This window comes from Camarhynchus parvulus, chromosome 13 (genome assembly GCF_901933205.1).
Source record: "Camarhynchus parvulus chromosome 13, STF_HiC, whole genome shotgun sequence".
NCBI classification, from domain to species: Eukaryota; Metazoa; Chordata; class Aves; order Passeriformes; family Thraupidae; genus Camarhynchus; species Camarhynchus parvulus.
In genome coordinates, this window is record NC_044583.1 from 15,147,684 (window position 1) to 15,171,201 (window position 23,518).

At 48.4% G+C, this 23,518-nt stretch overlaps 1 protein-coding gene across 3 annotated transcripts; it reads right to left on the reverse strand.

Annotated features, from left to right (window-relative positions):
• Nucleotides 1-8,571: 8,571 nt before the first annotated feature.
• On the reverse strand, nt 8,572-23,463 carry BRD8 (bromodomain containing 8). Of its 3 annotated transcripts, XM_030957534.1 has the most exons (22): nt 23,405-23,463; nt 23,035-23,131; nt 22,191-22,260; nt 21,890-21,939; nt 20,896-21,018; nt 20,671-20,751; nt 20,207-20,271; nt 19,490-19,626; nt 18,854-19,069; nt 17,487-17,631; nt 16,133-16,342; nt 15,439-15,719; nt 14,494-14,949; nt 14,056-14,149; nt 13,799-13,845; nt 13,248-13,462; nt 12,899-12,991; nt 12,647-12,715; nt 11,768-11,945; nt 11,031-11,135; nt 10,073-10,117; nt 8,572-8,979 (listed from the first exon to the last, which is right to left on the reverse strand). In XM_030957534.1, the coding sequence occupies exons 1-22, from the start codon at nt 23,421-23,423 to the stop codon at nt 8,920-8,922; spliced, it is 2,856 nt and encodes a 951-aa protein (XP_030813394.1). In that variant the 5' UTR covers nt 23,424-23,463; the 3' UTR covers nt 8,572-8,919. The 3 variants fall into 3 exon arrangements, with proteins under 3 accessions (XP_030813394.1, XP_030813396.1, XP_030813395.1); XM_030957536.1 differs by lacking the exon at nt 18,854-19,069; XM_030957535.1 differs by lacking the exon at nt 10,073-10,117.
• Nucleotides 23,464-23,518: the final 55 nt, after the last annotated feature.

Sequence of the window (23,518 nt, forward strand, 5' to 3'; positions counted from 1 at the left end):
CTCCCCAAAACTGCTCTGAATCAACCCATCAACCCAGCAGCCAGCACTGGGGATAACGAGATCTACCCGAGGCCACGGCAGCACATCCCCCGAGCCTGGGAGATGCCCTGAGCCACGGAGACATCGCTGCTCCAACTGAGAGAGGCCTCAGGCAGGGCTGGTTACCTTCTGCCTCACTCCAGCCTGTCTCTGGACAACAGGAGGGCTTCAGCCAAGACCTGCAGCTGCTCCAAGACCTCTCGCTGCATCTCCACAGCCACGTGGAACACGTGGTGGTCGGAGCTGTTGTACATCACAGCGTTCTGGAACATGAGCATCAGGTCACACTGGAACTGCATCAAGGACTGAATGTGTCCCTTTGACAGCCTCCTCTTTATGCTGCTTAAATCCATGGGTCTACAAAAGACAGAGAGGAGAAGAATGAAATTGCAACCCAGGGCCTGGCATCCTTTGGGATCTGCATGAATGTGCCTGTTCTCATTTCAGGGTGGCCCTGAAAGCACAGCTATTTTCAATCAATTTTATTGCTCAAGACACACAGAGGGGAGTGAGAAAGGCTTTTCTTCTGAGCCAGACAAAAGTGAGTTCAGCCAATGCAACACTTGCTATCCAATCAACTTGGCAGGTCATTAGCAGTCACCTCTGCAAAAAATGGGATGCTGAGCTCCAGAGAAGGCAAGCACTAATTAGTCTTCAGGAAGTCAGTCCAGGTCTTAGTGGAGAAAGAAAAGTTGCTAAAATAGGTATCTATTAAACCCCCTAAAGATCGAATGGTGCCACCAGCAAAAATAGCAGTGCTGGTAAGGCGAACATGATAGGGAATAAATATTACTTCCCTTACTTTGACAGAATGGGAAAATGAATGGCTGCAGAGAGGACAACTGTAACCAGAATAGAACATGATTCAGCTCTGAAAAAATGCCATTAATCTCTCTGGGAAATATTCTTATGACCCACTTCTGTGCTGAGAGTGAAACATCTGGGGCGCTCGCAGCGGGTGAGGAGGGGGCATCTCCTGAGGCACATTCCAGGCACGGGGAGAAGGGACTGCTGAGCTGCAGGGCCTGGATCCCCTGCCCAGGGACTGTCCCTGCAATGAGCCAGCCATGCAATGCCTGCACAGGGCAGGCACAATTCCCACCAGCTCCAGAGTCAGTGCAAGCTTCCAGGTTCTAATTACCCAGAAGGGAGTTTTACTGAAAGAAATCAGTGGGAGATGCTGGTGACAGCCAAACTCTGGAAAAGGAGGAAGGAAACAATCCCACTGGCCCTTTGGAAACCAGAGAAGGCAGAAAACAACCTGAGTGAAATCAACCAGTGAGCACTTCCTCCACAAACTCACCTCTTTACCACATCCCTGTATCCAGGGGCTTGTTTCTCTGACACTGGCTTCAGGAACGGGCTGCTGAACCTACAGGGACAAGGACAAGGACAAGGAATGTTCTCTGCCTGCCCCTGCACCACAAACATGGAGCAGGGCTTGCCTCTCCCTGCTGGCCCTGATGCACAGCCAGTGTTGTGCCAGCTGTGTAGGAAGCAGCATTTGGGCTCTGCCACATTAAGCAGAGGAAATCAATATGCAGTGTTCTCTCCAGCTCTGCAGCAGGCAGCTGTTCCCAAAGCAAAGTCCTGCAGAGACAGGCCAGTCCCTGGGAGGGGAAGGCTGGGACAGGTGACAACAGGAGCTGGGACTCAGGGCAGAGTGTTCAGGACATGCTGATGCAGCCCTCTGCTCCCACATACCTGTGGCTGGCTATCATCCTCCAGATGGACAGGAGCTTTTTTTTGAGGATCAGGTGCTGGAGGGGGTTATTCCAGCTTGGCTGCAGCCTGTGGAGTGAAGATACTGCCAGATCATCACACTCGAGACAAAGTAGGAGGTGACAATTCTGCTGGCTCCCACCACATCCAGGTGGATGAAGCTACAAAAAGCCTCTGAGTGTGATGGTGGGAGTGCTCTGCATCAGAAAGCACAACTGAACATCCAGAGTGCAGGAAGATGCAGGACAAGAGGCAAAAGCAAAGCTGAGATAAGGAGCAGGACCAAATTGGATAGAAAAACCTCAAGCTGCTCTGCAGTTCAGAACTTTACTGAGGTGAAGTTTCTCTTCCCCAAATCCCACGTTTTTCCTTTGAAAGGCAGTGCGAGTTATCACACATGTGGCAGAGCCTGCATGTGGCAGTGACTGCTCAGAGGGGTTGGAAATGCTGGGCTGTGCACTGCCTGACAGAGCCTGATGTGCAGCTCACACCAGGCCTGTTTCACTTGAGAAATCACAAAACATGTATTTTCCATTTAATCTCCTATTTAATCTCTACTCTTCTCACTTCACCTTAGGATCAATGCCCTACAATACCAGCAAACCCAGAGACAGCACAAGTTACCTCCCTCCCTCCTGCTCTGCTTGGCTACCTCACCTTCCTGGATGTGACCTGGCCATGCACTCGTTCTCATGTGTGACAAGGGAAGTGACTCTGTTCTGCTGCGTTTCCAAGAGTGCAGAACCAGCTACTTACAGGTGCCTGTTGGGAGAGCCTGTGGAGTCCAGCACTGAGGCTGCAGAGCTGCTGTCACTGTCATCTTGATCCAGGGCCTGAGCACTCATCTCAGGTGAATGCAGCTCATCTGAAGGGGGTTCTCCAGGTGTGTCTTCAGTCTCTCCCTGAAGAGCACAGAGGACACATCTAAAATGGCAGCACAGTACCTGAATCCTTCATCTAGAAGCCAGCCTGCTGCATATCCCTCTCCTGCATCCAGGTTCAGCTAAGACCTGCCTGCTCTGTTACTCAGAGGATGCTGTTTGACCTCACTGAGACCTTCCCAGCAGGAGCTGTGTCTGATCTCTTGGATGCCATCCACCCCTGGCTGACACAAACCCTGTGGAGCTGAGTGGTGCCCAGTGTTGTGTCTGCTCTCTGGAAGAGTCATGGATGTAGAGAGGGCAATCAGGAGCTGAGGTAAGACTGCCTCAGGCTCCTTAAAGCTGCAGATACAGATAACAGGAACCCCCAGAGTTAACAAGGTTGTTTCCTCACAAACTCCCACGTTAAAATGACAGGGAATAGACTCAGCCAGGAAGGAGAGTGGTGCTGTTGCTGTAGTGGTTTGCCAGTAAAAAGCTCAGTGGGATTTCATGCAGGAGCACCTCAGAATCCTCAACAGATCTGAAGCACGAGCAGACTTCTCAGAAAGAAACTGAACACTGTGTGTTTGGCTGTGAGCACTGGGAGAACAGTGAGGGAGCTGCTGGGAGTAACAGCAGCAGAGAGCAGAGTGACTGCTGGGAATACACTGTCCTGGCTGAACAGTGAAATCCTGGGGGTTATTTGTCTCCAGTGTCCTGAGTCTGCAAGAGAACAAATGTGGAAAAATAGCCCTGTTCCTCCAGTGCTGTGCTGCTTTCCCAGGAATACCCAGCAGGCTGGTGGGAGCCCACAGCCCCCAAACACAGGACTGATGCAAACCCAGGCTAGACAGTGCCTGCTTCTAAGACATGACAGTCCCCAGGGGCAGATGGTTATTGCTGGCACAGCCATGTGGGCCTGAAACCAGCCAAGCTGTGCTGCAAAACACAGCAATTAGAACCAGGCAAGTATTCCAACCTTGCCTTAAACCTGAGAGCAGCCTGCCAGCTCTCATGAGTCACCTTTACACTGCCAAGGAGCAATTCCTCCAACTCACATCTGAGGGTTTCATCTGTAACAAGCTTCCTGTTTATAAAGATACACAGCCATACATAAAAACCACCCTTCCCTCATACATTTTTTCTGTGTTCCTCGTGTGTTTTGTCTCCCCTCTCAGAACCTGGGCCTCCCCCATCTCTTCTAGAGTTGGTTTCCTTCATTGTCTCATCTCTCACCCAGGGCCAGAGGGTCTTTCAGGACCACCACTCACCTCTCTTCCCAGGAAGAGTTCTTCCTCATCTTTTGCCAGGATGCGCAGTTGACTTTCCTCTGCTCCTGAGCCTGCTGTTCCCGTGGTCTTTTCCTGGCACCTCATTTCCTCCCCATCACTCTGCTTCCCCACAGAGCCACAATAATCCCACGGAGTCTGAGATGACTCTGTGCCGCCAATGCAGCAAGATTCCAACATCTGGGTTACCTGCAAGACAGGGATTTATTACTTCAAATTGTGAAGGCAAAAGGGAGAAGAAATAAACAGCAGTGATGCTATTTTTGCAATCGCTCACGAACTCCTTTCCATTTTTAGGAATCCTGGCAAAATCTGATGAAGCCCTGTGTTATTATTACAGTGTCAGTTCACTGACATTTCTGTGCTTAAGGGTGAGCTGGGTTTTGGCAAAGCAGCTGCCTGGGTGCAGTGGGAACTCCAAATGGGAGGAAAGGCTGGGCTTGGGCTGGGGAGAGAGTGAACCCAGAGCTTCTGCTGTGCCCCCAGACTGTTTCTGTTGGTATGGATGGTGCAGGCCCTGAAAACCCCAATGTTTCAGGAAGGCCTGAACTATGCTGCCCACCCTCCTGTAATCCAAACAAACCTACCTCCAAGAGGAACTGGAGAAGACTGTCGTTTTCACATGGCTTCTCTGCCTCGTGGTTATCTTCACTGTCATTCTTCCAGAGAGGCTCACTCAGCTCCATCTCCTGGTCTGCCTCTTGGCTGCTCCCCTCTAGCCTCCCCATGGCCTCCTCTTCAGTATTTCTCCAGCTCATCACATCCAGATCCAAGCTTGAATCCCAGTCAGGAAGGGACTGGAAATCACTGTCCTCTGACTTGATGGGAGATTCCAACTCAGAATTCCAGGCATGGCCCATCTGCAAACAATGAAAATAGAGCAATTTTCTTTGTACCCTGATCCAGAACGGCCAAGCCCAGCTCATTTCTTGACATCCTTGGAGGGCCACAGCATGGGAAGGACTCTGAGGTGAGCAGCCTCCACCTGAGCTCACACACAGCACATGGCAGGGCTGCAGCTCAGCTACACAAACTGAATTTCAGGTTTTCGCTGTGCTCTCTCCCTGCCCTGGTCAGTGGGTCACTCTGCTCAGGGCATGTTGAGCTGTCTGGGAGCCTGTGGCTTTGCTGATGCTCCATATTTCAGGTGCTGAAGGCACCCAGCAAGCTCAGACTGAGCCCTGCTGGGCTCCTCAGCTGCTGAGTGTTGGGAACAACTGGTGACTCCAAGGACAGCTCACTGCAGAAAATAAAAGTGTGCATTCTCTTAAGAAGGAAGAAACCACTCATTTAATCTGTGTTCATTAGTTCATGCCCAAATGCATGAGTGCACTCTGAGTCCTCTAAGCCTGGGGAATTGATTGCAGAGCCACAGTACAACAGTGAAGGGTGTCACAAAATCCTCATCTTGCCACTGAATGGAGCTGCCTGGATGCTGCACCTATGGAGAATTCTATGCATTAATTAACACTGTCTTTAGAGTCTTCAGTTAATTATGTACAACCTCATTTTTTCAGGGTTTTGAACAAGCACATTTCTCACTCTTTTCCATTCTCAGGACTGCTAGCACAAGTCCAAATTCAGCTTATGGTGCATAACTGGGAGAAATACAGAATCCACTGGGTCTGGGATGAGAAAACTCCTTTGCTTATTTTGTGAACTTGCAAGCAGAGTTGGGATCTGCAAGCCTGTCCTTCTGAAACCTCTTCCAAAGTTCACTTGAGTGGCAGCAGATGAAATTTGATGAGGTAGGAGATAACATTACCTGCTCTCAGCTTCCAGGTGAGGGAGTTGGGCAAACTGAGATTCCATCTGAGGAGAAACCCTGTGCCTGGAGCTCTCTCCTGCAGCCTCAGCAGAGCTGCCACACACAGAGGCACAGAAAAGCCTCAGCCTGGGGTAATCTGATCACTTGTGATCATCCTTCTGTGCTCCAGAGGGATAAATGTTGAAAATCAGGAAGTCCTGGGAACTTGGGCATAAGATTAAAGAGATCTTCAGCCTTATGTTCAGTTTTACCAAATCTTGGAAGGCTCAAGATGCCAGAGAGCAGAACAGCAGTGTTAGTGCAAGACATGATGAGTGAAATAATCACAGACAGCTCAGCTCTGCACCAATTCCGGACAAAATGACACAGACTTGAACTTTTAATTAAGAATTGCCTGCCAGTTTTTAATTATGTTGGTTAGATAAGTCACTAGCAAAGAACCTCTCTCAGACTGGAAAGTTTTAGTTCACTTTGCAGAGATCAGCCACTGCACAACCCTTGCTGTTCTGGGAAAAAGCTGTTAGAAATCAAAAAGACAGCCTTTAAAAAGAACTTACATGTCAAAACAAGAAAAATGATAAAAGCCTGAACTCTAATAAATGAAATGTAGAATCCACATAAAGTAGGCAAAAAAAAAAAAGGAAAAGAGAACAATTTGCTAAAGACATAAAAGCAAATAAAAACAAAAAACCTCATCAAAAACATCAGAAGCAGAGAGCTGCCAGATGATCAGTGGGGATGACACATGATCAGTGCCAAACATCTCAGTGGAAAATAGGGCCAGTTGGAAAAACCAAATTAATCATCATTATCAGCAGTTGCCACAGAGGAGCTCACATGAGACCTTCTCTTGGGATGGGTCTGAGAGATGATATCTAATTAAAATGTCAACAGGGGAGATTTTAGAACAATTTGAGACAGCGAATAAACCTTAGAACCCACTGGGATTCATTTGTGAGCTCTAAAGAAGCTTAAATATAACGTGACCAAGTCTATGCTGTGAAACTTGTCATTTAAGAAAAAACCAGAAAGGGGTGACAGTTTTATCTGTCTGTAAAAGGGTGGGTGCTGGGAGATGCAGCACAGTAAAACATCAGCTCTGTACTAGACAGATTAGAACAAAGTATTAGGAAGAAGAGAATTAGTAAGTAGTCAGAGCATGAGATGATGAATTGGGAAAGAGGGAATGAGGCTCCATAGGGAAAATCCTATCTTGGAATTTTAAAGCTCTTAAACATCATTAAAGACTATTAAAATGTCATGGGACAAGAGAAAGGCTGAGAGAAAAATACCTGGTTAGGAGAAGAAACCAAGGGTAGGAAGGAGCAGCAATGCTTGCTATGATGAAAGCAAATTACCAGAGGGTCTGAGAAAGGTCTTCTCCTGTGCTGCACCTGCAGTGTCCCAGCAGAGACAGTGGCAGGGCACTGTCACAGAGATGGAGCCAGACTCTTCTCAGAGCCCAATAGTGAAAGGAGACAGGGATGATGAGCTGCACCACAGGAGATTGTGACTAAGGCAAATATTTGAAGCTGGTCCTGCTCTGAGCAGCTGAATGAAGTAAAGGAATGTACAGAGGTTCTTTCCAACTCAGAATCATGGAGCAGGTTGGGTTGGGAGGGACCTTTCGAGGCTGGCTGGGTCCAGCCCCCCTGCCATGGGCAGGGACACCGTCCGCTATTCCAAATTGTTCAGAGCCTCATCCAACTTGGCCTTCAACACTTCAGGGATGGGGCATCTACAGCTTCTCTGGGTAACTGTGCCAGGGCCTCCCCACCCTCATTGTAAAAATAATCTTCATCCAGTCTAAATAAGCCCTCTTTTAGTTTAGAACCACTACCTTGTCCTGTCACAACAGGCAATGCTAAAATGTTTGTCCCCAGCTGAAATCACTCCATAAAATGCATGAAAGACAAAGACCTCTGGAGCTTTTTGTGCTATGAACTGAGAACAATAAAAATTCAAACCAGAAGTTTGCTCCCGGATTTAGCAGCAAAAGACAATGAACCAATCACCAATCCAAGGGAGTTTCAGCATTTCCACATCAGTAAGGTGACTCTTGGTGAAAATTCACCTCAGCAATACACAGGACTTGACACAGCAGGCATGGCCAACTTCAACACTGAACTTGTGAAAATTGAGAGCTCTTACTGGATAAGGGAACAATGCCTCTGGTCTTAATCCCAGTGACTCAGTTTCCTGAAACCTGTCTACCAGAAAGCTGCACCCTGGATATGCTGCACGGAGGGCAGAGCACTCCCAGCTGCTGCAGCAATCAAGGATGGTGTCATTCTGTTGTTTTCTTTTCCCCCATGAATGGTTGTGTGGGCAGAAAACATGCAAGTTTCATCTCAGGTCATATGAGCAGAAAAAGTGAGTTGGAAATCCTTGCAGAGAATTTAAACCTTCATGTTGCTGAGGAAAAGGACTGTAATTCCCAGTAGAAACAGGGCACAAGCTCAGATGTGAAACCAGGTACTGGCAATCCTGCCTACAGCTGCTGGGATCACAGATTTTCACTCTGACTAGTGCAGCCTCCACAGATCTCTGGGGAAACAATGTCAAGTCCTTCTCAATGCATTTTCTCCTAAGGAAAGCTCCAACAAGACTGCAGCATTTAACTTCTCAAGGTTTGATCTCCAGTGTCACCACAGTGGTGCTGTATCCTCACACACTCAAGCAGGGAATCTTCCTCTCCTTCCAAGCACTGTGCAGCATTCCTGTGATTTATGGATTGTCTCTAACATCAGAGCTCTGCCATGCATGTGTGCTATAGGGATAACTGGAAAAGAATTATATTTGCAGATAGTCCAGGTGGGGATCCAGGCTTGTAGCACAGGGCTCCTCCCTGCAGAGCTGTGATGCTCAGTACACTGCACACGGGTTTGTTCCCAGATTTTAATATACATCACATTTACACATCACTAGTAAAAATCTGTACACTTCACATTACAGTACGTACGAGCCACCAGCTGCTAGCTAACACCAGAACACTGATGAAGCCCAAGACAACTGCCCTAAAACAGGCAGGGGGGCTGGCCTTCCCCTCCAGGGAAGTTTCTTTGGGTTACACATTCTGACAAGACACTGCTTTCCGGAAGGGCAAGCGAAGGTGGTGAACCAGGTCCCAGAAATGGACCTGCAGCTCTTCTTCCTCCTCCAACAGCTGTTAAGAGCTGCCTGCTCACACTCCAGCTCCGGATGCCTGGGATTCTGCTGGCATTTTGTGTCTGCAGCATCATTTCTTCATCTTCATGTCTGCCTCGATGGCGCAGCGCCGCCCTCTGGTGCCTCCGTCCTGCTCACAAGGCAAACAAACAGAGTTACACAACCCACAGGAACGGCCCTCCGGCAAGGGGAGGGAGGGAGGGACAGAGGGAGGGACAAAGGGAATTCTGCATCTGGCAACAATTTTTCATGCCTTCCCATCAGGAGAAAGGGAAGCTGTCCCTGCCAAGGCCTGCCTGCAGACCTACCTAAAGTTGGATGTGGACACAGCAGGGTGCTGGGCTTGGTAGCATCTCTGCACCTCTGGCCCAGACAGATGCTTTTGGAACCTGGACAGTGCAGGCTTCCTCCTAAGCAGCAGATTCTAGCTTAAGGTGGGAAAAGGAAAACTGCTGACTAACCTACCTTATCAGCTGCTGATCCCTATGGAAGTGCTCCTCCAGCTGAGTGACCCTGGCACTAGCTCCCTAGTTCCTCCACACAGCTCCTTTCCACGAGCAGAAGGTGAGCTGAGAGCTTCCTCTGATTCTCTCTCTGGCTGATCTGCTGCCTCTCCTGGAGTACTCTTCTGTCTTTAGATACATGTGAGAGACAAGGACAGCTCTCCATCTTCCTCCTCTCTCTCCTCACAGTAACTCAGAGACTTGGGGTTTCCCAGAGGGAATATTTTTCCAAACACTTCCAGATCACCACGGGCACAGAGCAAGATATTTCTGCAGAGTCTTTTTTGCTTTCTGAACCAGGAACAAATAAAGGACACACAGCTGACTCCTCACTCTCCCAAGACCTTTTGTACTGCCTCGGACGTGTGGAAGGGGCAGCTGTATAAACATGAGATGTAGGAACTACAGGACTGCACCACTTGGTTTGTCTTCCCACTTACATGGAAAGAAAGCAGGAGAGAAGTCATGGAAAAAAGCAAAAGCAGATGACAAAACAAAAACACTTGGAACCAGAAGAAAAGAGTGAAGCCCCACCCGCTCACCCATTTTGAGAGTAAGGGACTGAGATGTCTCTTCTGAGCTCACAGTGGTGCAGCCCCCAAGTGAAACACACCCTGCTGCAGTGCTAAGGATGCTGTGACAGTGCAGGGATCACCCAGACAAGGAGCAGAGCACCTGGCAGCAGTACTGCAGAACCTGCTGGAGCCTTTCAATACTTACAAAGAGAGAGAGAAGGAAGGCAGGAGAGCCCATTGGGACACTGTCCTGTTAAAAGGCCAAACAGAAGGACTTATCAGGCATCAGCTACGGAAATGCACACACCACACAGAAGCACTGAGCCCACACATGAGCATAGAGGAACATGTGCCCCATTCCCCTTCCTGCAGGGCGTCAGTCTTATGCAGCAGGAACATACAAACAGACAAAAGAGGGATACTGCGAGAGCCAGAATGCCAGGAAAGGGATATTCCCTCCACAGCCACAGCAAGTTTTCCTGGTCTACCAAACAATTCCTGCTCAGTGCAGCTGTCACCAGAACTCAGCAGGCAGCCCCTGCTGTCACAGTGTTGTGTGCACTAGAGAGTACTTGAGATCACTTCATCAAGTTTGCATGTGTCTTTATAAAAGAAAAAACCACAAATCTTCATTGCTTAGATCAGTGTGGAATTCAAAGGTTCTCTGGTGTATTTTACACAGCAAACCAGAGGTGATTGATTCTCTAGCTCTAAAAACCCGACTAGGAAGTGAAGGATATGGCAATTCCCTTCACCCTTCTGCCATACCATAGAATCACAGTATCTGTGGAGTTGGAGGGGAACCACAGGATCACTGAGTCCAACTCCCTGCCCTGCAGGCCCATCCCCAAGAGTCACACCATGTGCCTGAGAGTATTCCCACCTCTTCCAACACTCTGTTAATTTCCCTACGGTTTTTATCACCTGTTTTTAAAAACAGGTAATAGAAGTATTTGGATTACAGAAAAATTTCATGAGACCTGCCTCTGGCATGCTGTACAGTTCCAGAACTGAAATCTAATCAATAGACATTTAAAGAAAAGTTGTTCACATGAAGATGCTGGTGTGGGAACTTTTGCCTCCGTGGTGTGGGAACTTCATGCAGTATTTTGGGATCCTTCAGAAGATCCCAAGTGCCCTTGCACAGGGTGCAGCATTCTCACCTTCTCTGAAGCATCCTGCTTGCGAGTGGAGTCTCGCCCCCGCAGGCTCTTTGCACTGATCCCTGACTCTGATGTTTGCATCATCAGTTGTGTGGCCAGAAATTGCTGCAAGGAAACCACACTCTGTTAAGATTGTCAAGCAAAACAAGCTCAGTAAGTGCGTGTCAGTTACCTATCACAGACCACAGGCTGGGAATGATTGGGTCAGAGTCAGTTTCAGTTCCTTGTGTGCTGCTCAGAATAAGTTCCCCAATTTACCTCAGAAGCCACAAGTCTTGAGGAACTATAAAACCCCAATTCAAACTCAGCCCTGCCAGCTGGGACATTCTGCTTCAAAGGATATTTTAAATAGCATAAATTCACAGGGCAGTTTTATGTGCACTTTGTATCAACATAAACCAGCACCCAAAGAAGCCGTGGCGTCCCCTGTCATTCACTGTTCTTGTTGCTCGTTTCTGTTCCTGAACCACACCCTGGTTCTTGCTGGCCTAAGCATTTCCCTGAAGGAAATTACATTTGAAATTGGTCTGGGATGAACATATAAAATATTCTGCTGTGTTACTTTTAACTCACCCACAATCTAGTTCAACACAAACACCTGAGCTACCATGAGAGATTAGCAGGGAAGGGCAGGACCCACAGCATTCAAACACACTGGGAGTGGAACTGTGGGACAGCCAGACCTATGGACCAAGGCAGATGCTCTGTCCTGCACTGGCCTCAGCTCAGTACTTTACCTGGATCTGCTCCAGGACATCTCTCTGCATCTCCACAGCCATGTGGTACACATCGTGGTCAGAGCTGTTGTACATCACTGCATTCTGAAACATCAGCATAATATCCCGCTGGAACTCGGCTGTGGTTCGGATCAGCCCGTTCTCAATGTTCTTTTTGATGGTAGATAAATCCATTGGTCTGTGAAAGAAATGCAGGCAAAATTGCAACAGAAATGCTTAACTCTTTCCCATCTCCTTTGGAAACAGCCCTGGGTCTGTAATGTGTTTAGTTACAGTGTCTATTTTATGTAGCTGAACAGTTCTCCCCCATGGGCTGTGCTCCCCAGTACCAAGGCCTGGGTCAGAAGACCCAAGGTGTCCAGCAGTTACCTGGAATAGTAACAACAGCCTCAGAGATCTCTCAGGAGAGGCATCTGCCTTCTCCAGGCACCACTGACAGAGAAACTAAGGAGCTAGAGCTGCAGCCACTGAGCTTGAACTGTTTACAAGAGATTTCAGCAGCTAGTAGGGGATTCTGGTAATTCTTCCAGAAAAGTCCACCATCTGGGACAGCAAAAAATACTGATTAGAGAACAGCTTTTAGAAATTTCAAAGGTTAAATCCTACTCTTGGACAGAAACTGGGAGAAACAAATCAGTTTCACCTTACTGGCAAAACGTTCTGTGTAAGTCAGTGTACTTCACTTAAAGTCAGGACTGTGTACAGACATGTGCCTGTTACTGATGATGACTGTTCTTGGGGAAACCTGCTTCTGACTGAATCATGTCAGAAAAAGAATACTTTTCCAAGTCTGCACAGCAGGCAAAAACTACATTGTTGCCAGAAATCCCTACAAATATGCAAACAGAGTTCTGATGACAGAAGACTGCTGAGACTCACCTCTGCACGATGCTGTGGTAGCCTGGTGCTATGTCATCAGTTACAGGCTGTAAGAAGACATTGGCATACCTGCAGAGAGAAACAGTCCACTCAGTGCCTGTCCTTGCTGGTAAACATTTGTTTCATGCTCTCCTATTCATTTGTCTGCAACAATATGATTCATCATCTCCCAGGAGAGATAAGCCTCTGAGATGGGAGAGTGGAGACTTGTCTAGGATTAGTCACTTCTTTCTGCCAAGACATCAAACTCACCTGTGATTAGCTGCTGCTCTCCAAACCAGCATGATGGCTTTCTTCCAGATCTTCTGAGCCTGTATTGCTTCCTGGTCCTCACTGCACACTGAGCTGGGAAGAGAAGAACATAATTCCTTCAGGAGTGTGATCACTGCTTCAGAGCACAAAACTCATGGTTTGTTTTGTCCTTGACATGCCCATGGTAACCCACACCAAAGACAGACGGAAAAAGCGGGAGCTGGTACTGGAGTGCTGTCTGCACACTTGTAAGCAAGAAACAAACAAATCATCAACAAATTCTCCCTTAGGACCCACTTAGCAAGCCAGAAGTGGGGATCCTGCAGTCCCAGTGTGCCCTGACACTCACAACTGCGAGGAGGCCGGGCTGCTGGGGATGGAGTCGGCGAGCGCGTGCGACTGCAGGGGCGCGTTGTGGACGCTGAAGCCGTCGTCGCTCTCGCTCACGGGGGGCTCATTATCCATCTCTGAGAGATACCCCTCACCCTGGTCTTCTTCTTTGGGCTCCTCCAAACTGGCAGCCTCACTGGCACCGTCCTCATCATCCTCCTCACCCTGCCCATCCTGAAACACAGAGTCCATCAGCTGGCACAGCCAGCTACAGCAGCCACTCAGCGCCTCCAAAGCAACTACGGTTCTGTGAGCAAAGTGGTTTTTTTGTGAGGCTGCTGACAACTGTACAGGCACTTCCACAAAATCCCAGTCTCTCCAGCCTGCCCTGCTTGTTCCCACAGACCCAGAAGCACAGACATAAACACCTTTACATTCTGAAGCCATCTCCCCTTCAGCTGGAGACTGCTCAATGTGCAGAAAGTTGAACACAAGCTTTGCCTTCCAGCAGACAGCAGCAGCAACATGTTGCTAATTAACTCAAGATGACTAAAACCAACAGGGAATTACCTTCATCTGACTCCTAAACAGGGCTTGGGCCTCCTCCTTCATTGATTCTGTGAAAGAAAGAAATGCAGAAAGATTGATTCTCCCAAGCAGCCTTTCCTACAAAAGCTCCTGCACCAACACCTACTGTCCTGCAGTAATTACCACTGTTCCTACAGGTATCTTTTCTCCCTCCTCCCCAAAAAACCTGAACCAGATAACTATCAACTATCCAGCTAATAATGTTGCATGTAAAAGATTTCCTAGCTGAATTAAGTTACCTGACAGCTCAAATTTGTGCTGAACATCAGCCTGTGAGGAGTCTTCACTCACATTTGGGACTTGTGGAGGGGATGAATCATCATCAGGTGGGGTCTGGAGGGAAGAGAAATGCACAAATCTAGATGTTTGTGTCAGCTTACTTCAGTGAAGGTGTGGGCACATCTCACTCACCCTAACCTAACTCCAGGCAATGAGGTTCACTGAGCACCTTCCCAGCAGCAGTTCTGCACATGGGTGGGGGGAGATACACAAAGGTACTGCCTACAGCAGAGCTGCTCTGCACATCAGCAGCCTGACTCCCAGGAAAACAGTCAGTCACATTCACTGAAGGGTCACTTCAACCCAGCACTCATCCTTCCTCTAAACTTGCTCCTACCTGCCACAGCTGCTCCTCTCTTTCCCCACACCAGTTCCAGGCAGCCTCTGTGACCACATACCTCTGTCTTCACTGGATTGAGCACTGCATCTTCTCCCTGGGATGACTCTATTTTGATTTCAGAAGTCTCTCCTGATGTTACAGCTGCTCTTGGATCTTCTTCTATCTCTTGGTTTCTAATCTCTGGAGTTTCTGTCACTCTTGCAGTGGCTGGTATGGTTTCTTCAGGGCCCAGCTGACTCTGGTCCTGCTCTGCACGTTCAGTCTTTATTTCTGACCCCAGCTCACTGATGCCCATTAGGTCTCGAATCCCCTTTGCCTCTGGCTCCTCGCACTCCAGTCTCTCCTGCTTCACAGTCACAGACACTTGTGGCATCTGGGCCTGTTTCTCATGCTCCTGACGAATTGAATGCTCCCATGGGCCAGGAAGGGTCTGAGGGTCATCGGTATCTTCACAGAAAGAAGAAAGAGCAGCTTCAACAACTGCTGCATCCAAGACTTCAGGGTGGTCGTCTACCTTTATTGTCAAAACAAACACACAGCAGTGCAGGCCGAGGTCAGAAACAGGGATTAAAGAAAAGTTCATGTTATTTGGTACAGAGACAATTGTGGAAATCCCAGTCTACTCCGTTTACAAAGTTGCCTTTTTTGCAGCCAGATTTGTATCACTCCCTGTGAGAGTTTCTCCTGAAGCTTCAGTTTCAGAAATATGGCACTCCTGGAAAGGATTCTGTGAGCAGTGCTCAGCTGTCTGCCAGAGACATGACCCAAACCCTACCCTCCAAGGAATAAAGACATTTCTTTTTGTACTCTGAAAAGGAGCACCAGTGTCAGACAGGCAGCAGTGGTGTCCTTTCCTGTCGATCTGGAAAATGATGGTGAGAATGTGCATTCTGGAATAGTTATTTCTTGCTTGTTTAAACTAAATTGGTGAACAGCAATCATTTGAGATTAACCCAACTGAATGTGGAGCAAAAGGCACTGGCATTCTGCTTTCCCCATTTACCTTGTCCTCAATGATGGCTATAATATTTCCAACCGTATCGAAGTCCAGCTCTTCCCCCGTATAGGACACTGCAATATCCATTTTTTCAGCCAAATCCAGATCTTCTTTCCCATCCATGCAGTGATCTTTGGAAGATCCTGCAGTGCTGCCAGCCCCAGAACCCAGGCACTCCTTCTTGATGGAATCAATGATCATTGATATTTCACTGCTGTCCATGGACACTGTCACAGTGTGGGAATCAGCCACTGCCTCCATGGAAACACAGGCTTCAGGATGGCTCACTGCACAAGGATGAGAGGGACAGTCAGAGACCAAGCTGGAGAAGTCCCCACATAAACAAACACTGCAGTGGGTAACACCAAGCACCAACCACAAGTATCCCAGGCCCAATCCACCCCACCACAGCTTAGATTAATAAAAGACAAATATGGGTTTGCTCTCCCACAGGAGAGACAAAGTGAGATTCCAACCCTTGAACCGCAGTCCAGCAAATCACCAGCACCCCCTCCCACATCCAGCAAACCCTGTTTAAAACCATTTGTTTACTCCAGAACCCAGCCATAACCATCCTTTTTGGCCAGGATGGCGAGTCTGAGGTGACAAAGCCCAGCTGAGAGCTCGCAGGGCGCTGATCCCACGGGAAGCTCTGCTTTCCAGCAGGACGTGAGCTCTGAGTGCGTGGTTAGGGACGCACCTGTGGCTACGCTTTCTGCAGCTGCAGCTGGTGGCACAACGGCTGGTGCTGACAGCGCGGGCATCATGACAATAGTGGCCTGGGACACAGGCTCTACGGGGGGTGGCAGGAGCTTAGCTGGAGGCTCGCTGGCAACAGCGGAGAAGGAAGCAAGAGGTGAGGTGAACTGTGCAGGACCAGCTTCTAAAAGCCGGGAAAGCGTAGGAGCACCTAACAGAGAGTAGAAGGGAAAAGCACATGAGCAAGAAGCAGCCACCACTGAAGTCCACAAAGCCACCACTGGGCTCTTCACAGTCTGGTGGCTTCTTCTGGGAAAAGACACAGAGATACCTATAAAGAGTCCCAAAAGCTGTACAGAGAACCTGCACCAAAAAATGCATGACTCCTGTTGTGTGTGCAGCCTGAGGCAGAATCATGCAGCTACAGAACACTGCACTCACTGTAAGGGCTGGACAGACTAAGCCACACATGCACAGAGATGCCCTTCCAAAGGCTCATCCCAAAACAATTATGGGAAATCTGAAAAACAGTGCTGAGAGAGCCACACAAGGTAAGCCAAGACAAACAGTCGTCACAGGAGCTGGGAGGCAGAGGAGGGGATTTCCTTGCAGGTTTTTCCTGGAGAATTCCTTTTATATCAAAGGCTGCCATTCATCTTAGCTGTAACTTCCAGTCTGAATTTACTGAACTGTCTGGACTAAATTAACAAGTCTTAAAAAAACAGATGTGGATAAGGAAAGCAATATTACTTGTATAGAATTCTATATGAAAGAACGACACAAATTCTCAGTTGCAGACAATGTGATCAAATCACTGGTCAGCAGGAGCTGAGGAAAAAACACTTCCTTAGGCAGGTTGCTCTGAAAAAGCCCAATGCAGAGTCTTGCACTGTCCCCCTTATCCCCACTCTGTGGAACTTCCTCTGGAGCTCAGTGGTCTAACTCTGAACAGATCTCTAAGATACAGCAGAGGGAAGGCACATGAGTTCTCCAGATCCACAGGGAGCTGTGTTTGACACGTTGGGGATCAGATCTAGATAATTTTTTCCACAACTCCCTGTAAACAAACCCTTTCTTTCTACACTCAGATGCCTGGTATTAGCCAGTGTCCAACCCAGAAAACCAGACTGCATGGATCAGGACTGGATCAAACCGAATTGCTTCAGTCACTCTTTTAAGGATTCATCTTCTTAAAAAGTAGGGGTGAGATGGACAGGGCTACAGAAATAGGAATACAACTGACAGAGAAGCCCCCAGACCAGCCAGGTAGGCATCATCCTTCCCCCAAGAAAATCCACAGAACAGTCTGAAGGGACATCTTAAGGGAGAACTGTACAAGGAAAGGCCCGAGTTACCTGAAGCAGCTGGAGACGCAGGGACAGCACCAGGTGCTGACTGCATTTCCCCACTGTGCAGCACTGGCAGGACACTTCCTACCTCCAGCAGCACTCCAGAGCTGTTCATGTGACCAGAAGCCACTGCCATTTCGTTTTCACCAACCTGTCAAAGGAGGACGAGACTCAAGTTCCTGGAGATACCACCACACCAGTGATTCTCTGCCAGATGTGCACCTCCATGAACAGCACCAGCAACTGGTGTCCCAGCATTTCCTCTGCAGTTTTTTATTCAGGTTAGTCCCTGCCTGAGGCCCCTCCCACAAGTGCAGAACATGACAGTCTGAAACTGTTGCTGTTCTTAGCTGTAACACCTTCCTTTGTGGTGAGGCCAAGTGCATCATTTGCTCTATCACAGTTCTTCTCTTCAAGGACCTCACAATCCTTTACACATATGAGTCTCTCTAGACCCTGAGATGGCACAGAAGTATCCCTTGTTTCGAGCTGAGAGAAGCAGAAGTACCAAGATGGAAAGTAACTTGATCAAGGTCACACAGTGAACCTATGATGGACCTTGAAACAGATGCAAACCAGTCCTGTTCCTACAAAGAAAACTCAGCCTTCCACAGCCATGACCTTTCCCTGCCCCACTTTATGTTACATCCTGCAAACACAAAATCCATAGAACATTTACCCAAGCTAGCAAATAGAAAAAACCCTAAATCTGACTACTATGAAGAAAAAAGTCAACAGCAACACACCTACTCCATCACACAAGCACTGAGCCAGGGAATCTGTGTCACAAGCAGGCTGATGGCTGCTGCTTTCACACTGGGCTCTGAACAGTGTCAGCATCTCCTAAGACTTCCCAAGTCAATAACACCACAAGTGGGTTCTCATCACAGTGATTTTAGGAACTGTCTACAATTAGGAGAAAACTGAAGCACTTCTGTATAGGTCATAAATGCCATTCAAGGATTCCCTACTCTTGTACACATTAAAAATACTGAAACAGGAGTTCCTGTAGAGAATTGTCAGCCCAGTGTAGGAATCACCAGGAACACCACAGAGGCTGATGGGGATAATGCTGACTAACAAGCTCCCTCCCCTGAGGAGAACAATTTCCTCTGGCAAACCCTGCAACTCCAACTCCTTATGACTGAGGGGACAGCCAGTCCTACGTGCTGCACGAGCCCTGCAGTCCTGCTGGGAAAGGGGCTGACCTCTGCAGCTCACAGGGGTATTCATACCTCTCAGATTATCACTTCTGCTGGGACTCTCACAAAACTGCACATTTTTAAAAATTCTTTGCAGATCCCCCTTTTTCAGTGGGAAAATCTGGAGCAAATTGTTTGTGTGCTTGCATATATGAGCAGAGAGCTCCATACCAGCCTGGGGCTTGTGGGCAGGAGACTGCCCTTCTTCAGCAGCTCTGAGAGCAGAGGGGAAGGAGGCGGAGTTGCTTTTTGTCCTAGCATCTTTTTCTGGGGTGAATCATCAGTGACTGGGGTCATGGGGGCATCCAGGGGAGCAGAGCCTGGAGGGGTGTCAGGGATTCCAATGAAGGAGGCAACTGGGGTGCTGGGCAATGTCCCTGGCGTGACCTGAGAAAGAGAAAAACCACACTGTTCAAAGCCACACTCCACCACACGGACCAGCCCCACTTGCTGCTTCCCCCAAGAGCATTGATCCAGCACACCACAGACACCTACTCCATTCACTCACTGCCCCTACTCCAGGCATGTGCTCTCACCCTTTCCCTGCCCTGCAGAGCCAGCTCCCAGGCACTCACAGACTGCCTGGCCAACCCACTGATGCCCCTACACGGCCTCTGATCCAGGCACTGATCACCACAGACAGGGAAGAGGAGATGGATCTCGAGCAGCACTGTCACCAACCACACGACAGCACCTGAAATCTGCACAGCAAGGCAAGGGCTTCTCCCCAGGCCCCTTCTCTGTGATGGATGCAGAGCCCCACGTCCCAAGCTGGGCTTTCCCTCCTACCCAGAGAAGGATCCTCACCCCTGGGCTGGCCTCATCCCCAGCGGGCTGGGACAGATCTCCGAGGGAATAATCCCCGCCCGGGGAGGTGGAGCCTGCAGGAGAACGAACCATCACCCCCGTCAGCCTTCGAGGTGGGTTCTTAATGGCCTGGCGAGCTGGAAGAGAATGGAAACGACAGTGAGAGTCTGTGACTCCATCGTGGAGTGGCCCAAAGAGTTACTTTTGACTTTATCCTGAAGAATTTTAAGAGAACAATTTATGTTATAGGAATTTCTTGCACCCCACTAGGCTCAGTTCCCAAGTAATACTGACTTTGGGTAATGCACGCCAGCTGCAGGTTTCTCTAGCAGTTTGGCATTCACCACCTCCCATCACCAAATTAAATGCCCCAAGAGTTATGAAGAACTAAACACTCAGAATAACTAAGTTTCTTCCTCTTACCCTCAGTGACCAGGGGAAACTAAAGGTGTGAAAAGCCTGACATTCTAACACAGACCCCCTTACTAACCCTGCTTTCCCTTGGATACACCTTTCCTGAAGATTTTATTCCTTTTTCAGGAGCCTCTGCCTTTTACCCTGTTACAAATATAGTGCTGGAAAGAGAATACAGCCTTTCTCTCCAACTCTAGGGTCAAGGAATTCCTCCTGCAGGTCTTAACAAGAATTCAGTTTTTTCTGAATGTTCTTATGAATATATGCATTGAGGAAAATGAAGGCACCTCATTTCCAACTTACCCTGATAAGCAGCATCTGTAGCCTTCCTCTTGACTTCTGCCTCCTCCTCTTCCATTTTTTTCTTTCTGTACAAAGAACAAAACCTGCTGTCACTCAGTTCCCCTTAATTCCCTCTCCAAAATGCATTTTACTGATGCCCACCCTGTTATCTCCAGACAACATCAAACCACTCAAGCTCAAATCCCCCAAGGTGAGCAGCAGAGCCAGAGAATGACACACAGGGCAGGAAATTTCACTTCCAGATGACTGCCAGAAGGGAGGCAGCAAACATGGTTCTGCAAGCCATGGCCAAGCTCTTTACTGAGCAACTCCAAAGGATGTTCCACATCAGCTGCTCCCCAGTCCAGAGACCAAAGCATCTGCCCAGCCCCATTTCTCTTAACCCAAACTACTTGGAGCAAGAGATGCTGCCAAACAGAGTGTCAAGAAATTACAATCTCAGAAGAAATAATGAAATAACCCACATCATAATCTCATTGCACAGCTCCTCCAGTCTGCTGTCCATGTGTCCGGCCTGGATCAGCTCTGCATCCTTCTTGAGTTGCCTGTAATCACAAAATCTTTTTACATTTTCATCACTGAACTGGACACCTTAAGCAGCATTTTCACCCCAATCACCATCCCACCTGGACTACTTTTTCAGGACAGGACTCTCAGGTGTACAATATTTTAAAACCTCTGTCATGTACCTGTATTTTTCCTGTGTTTCTTTAATTATTTTCTTCAACTCCTCAACCCTCTCTGCAGTCAGTTTCCGCACAATAACATCTTCCACTGTCTCCACAACTTCTCCCTTCTCACCACGTTTTCTTCTACAGAATAAGAGAAAAGAAAAACTCAGAGACAAACCACAAGAAAACTCAGTTCCTGTTTCATAAATGGCTGCTTTCTGTCATTCATGACATGCTCATCCAAAAAAAATCAACTTCCTCCAATTCCCTTACATTATATTGGACAGCACAATGTTAAAACAATCTCTTCAGCAAATTTTTGCTAATTCACCCAGTGTTAAAGTCTTTAGGAACAGATCAAAGATGCAAGTCCACAAAAATTCTCAACCTGAAAATAATCCTTCCACTTCAAGAGAGAATTCTTTTCTCTGCAAGAAGAAACATCTATTTTTTTCTTCTCTAACTCTACTAAGCCCTTTAATTTTGCAACTCTAGTGCTGAATATAATTCACAAACAAATCAGTTCCACACAAATATTACTTTTAAACATCCCATCGTTCACTTAACGTTGTGTGAAGTCTCCAAACAAAATGCCTGGAATTAGGAGCAGTAAATAACTCATATCACAGAGCTGTAGTGACAACACTGATAAGAAAACTGTAAGAAACCACAGCAAAATAGTGACAAACACAAAAGATCTCCCTTCTCACTCCTTCTCTTTTCTACCCCTATTCTGAATGGTAAATTTATGTGTAAAGCTTCTGACCAGTAAGGCTAACATGCAGTGTTTGTTCCAGCCAAATAAATATTATCATTCCCATCTGACAAACCCTGATCCCACTGTCCCACAACAGCTATTCCAGCTGAATTTTCTCATTCTGAAATGCTCCTTTCAGGAGGAGCTGGTTGGGGGACAAAAAGTAATTTAACAGTGACAAGGACTTTGCTGTAAGAACCCAGGAGTGTCCCCTGAGCTGCCGCAGGCTGTGCTGGGGTCAGACTTTGTACTCACTTTGGGGTCTCTGTGGTCTCCAAGAGCTCTGAGTACTGAGATGCACAGTGCTGAGAAAAAAACAAAGGAAGTCAGAGGACAGTTTGCTTGCCCAAACAGCAGGACACACCAAAATACATGGACATCCACAAATTCCCAAGGCAAGGAATCACATGCCTGGTGAAGGATCTCATTAGTTAGCTTTACTTAGTAACTGTGTACTGGATAAAACACAGAAAAATTAATCCTAAATTCATCCTCAATATAGCATTTACAACTGTGCAGAGATTTGGTGTCCAAGATTCAAATGTCAGTGTTTTACCTTTTGGGAAAACCAGTCAGGTGGGCGTCCTGGCTCTGCAAAAGGTTTGATGGCTCTGCTGACTGAGACCCTGTGGGAGGAAAATGGCAAGTCACCATCAACTCACCTTCTCCCCAAACCAACATGCAGAGAAAAGATGGAAAACTCTCTTTGCATCATTGAATAACCCTGCTAAACATGATAAACTCACCAAGGAGTTCCACAAGTCTCAAAAATATTTATTTGAAAAGCAAGTTTCTTTCACCTGGTTATGTGATTACTTTTCCACAAAACCCTTACTTTAGTGAGGAGAAAAATACAGTAAAACAGAGCTATAGGTTCAGTGCACAGGAATTCCCCTACGAAATATCTTTGTTGTCCACAATTCACCTCATCTAATTATGAACACAGAATCATAGAATGGGTTGGGAAGGACCTTAAAGATCATCTTGTTCCAACCCCTGCCATGGGCAGGGACATCTTCCACTATCCCAGGCTGTTCCATGGACACTTCCAGGGATGGGCAGTCACAACTTCTTTGGACAACCCTTTCCAGTGCCTCACCAGCCTCACAGTAAAGAGCTTTTTGCTAATCTCCAACCCAACCCTCCCTCTCTGAGTCCGAAGCCATCCCCCCTTGTCCGGACACTCCTTGTCCAAACTCCCTCTCCAGCTCTCATTGCTCTTTATTTTGATTACCACACCTCTGCGTTTTCACAGTAGTTATGAAGGCAACAAAATGCCTGTCCAGGTACACCCTGAACACCTCCTACACCATTTTCATTCTGAACAGAGGCAGCGTGGTGACAGCCCCGTGCCGTGCCCGGTGCCGTGCACACGCCGCCCGCCTTTCCCGCTCCCGTACCAGTTCTGGTCGCCGCTGCGCATGACGGAGGAGGCCAGGCAGAGCTTCTCGCGGATGGACCAGGGCTCGGTGGGGCCGGCGCTCAGCAGCTTATGCTCTGCGGGACAGGGCAGGAGTGTGCGGGGGCAGTCCCGGCCACACCGGGACTCGAACCTGCGGCTCCACTCCTGGCCCCGCCCCTCCGGCACTCTTTGGCCCCGCCCCTCCCCGGACCCATTGGCTCCGCCCCGCCCCGCGCCCCCGTTTGCTCTTCCCGGGAGGGTCCTCTGGAACCGCTCCGTTCTCCTCGGGCAATTCCCCTGCCCCTTTTCCTCCCCAGCCCCGCCGCCGCTCGCTCCCCGCCGCGTCTCCCGCCCAGCCTCGCACTCACTCCCGGGCCCCGCCGCCATCTTCCCCGCCCGGCCCTGAGGGCGGCAGGGGCGGCACCGTGCGCAAAGCCCGCCGGGAGGCGGCCGAGGGCCGCCACGCCCCCCTCGCCGTGTGC

Bases quoted from the DNA above. Each gene is read 5' to 3' on its own strand.
- BRD8 (XM_030957534.1), bottom strand. The intron at 14,950-15,438 runs GTAAATGGGGAA...TTGACAATAAAG, and splicing joins TAGCCATCATTGAGGACAAG to GTAGACGACCACCCTGAAGT. The intron at 8,980-10,072 runs GTAAGTATTGAA...CCTTGTGAGCAG, and splicing joins CCTTCCTTCTCTCTCTCTTT to GACGGAGGCACCAGAGGGCG.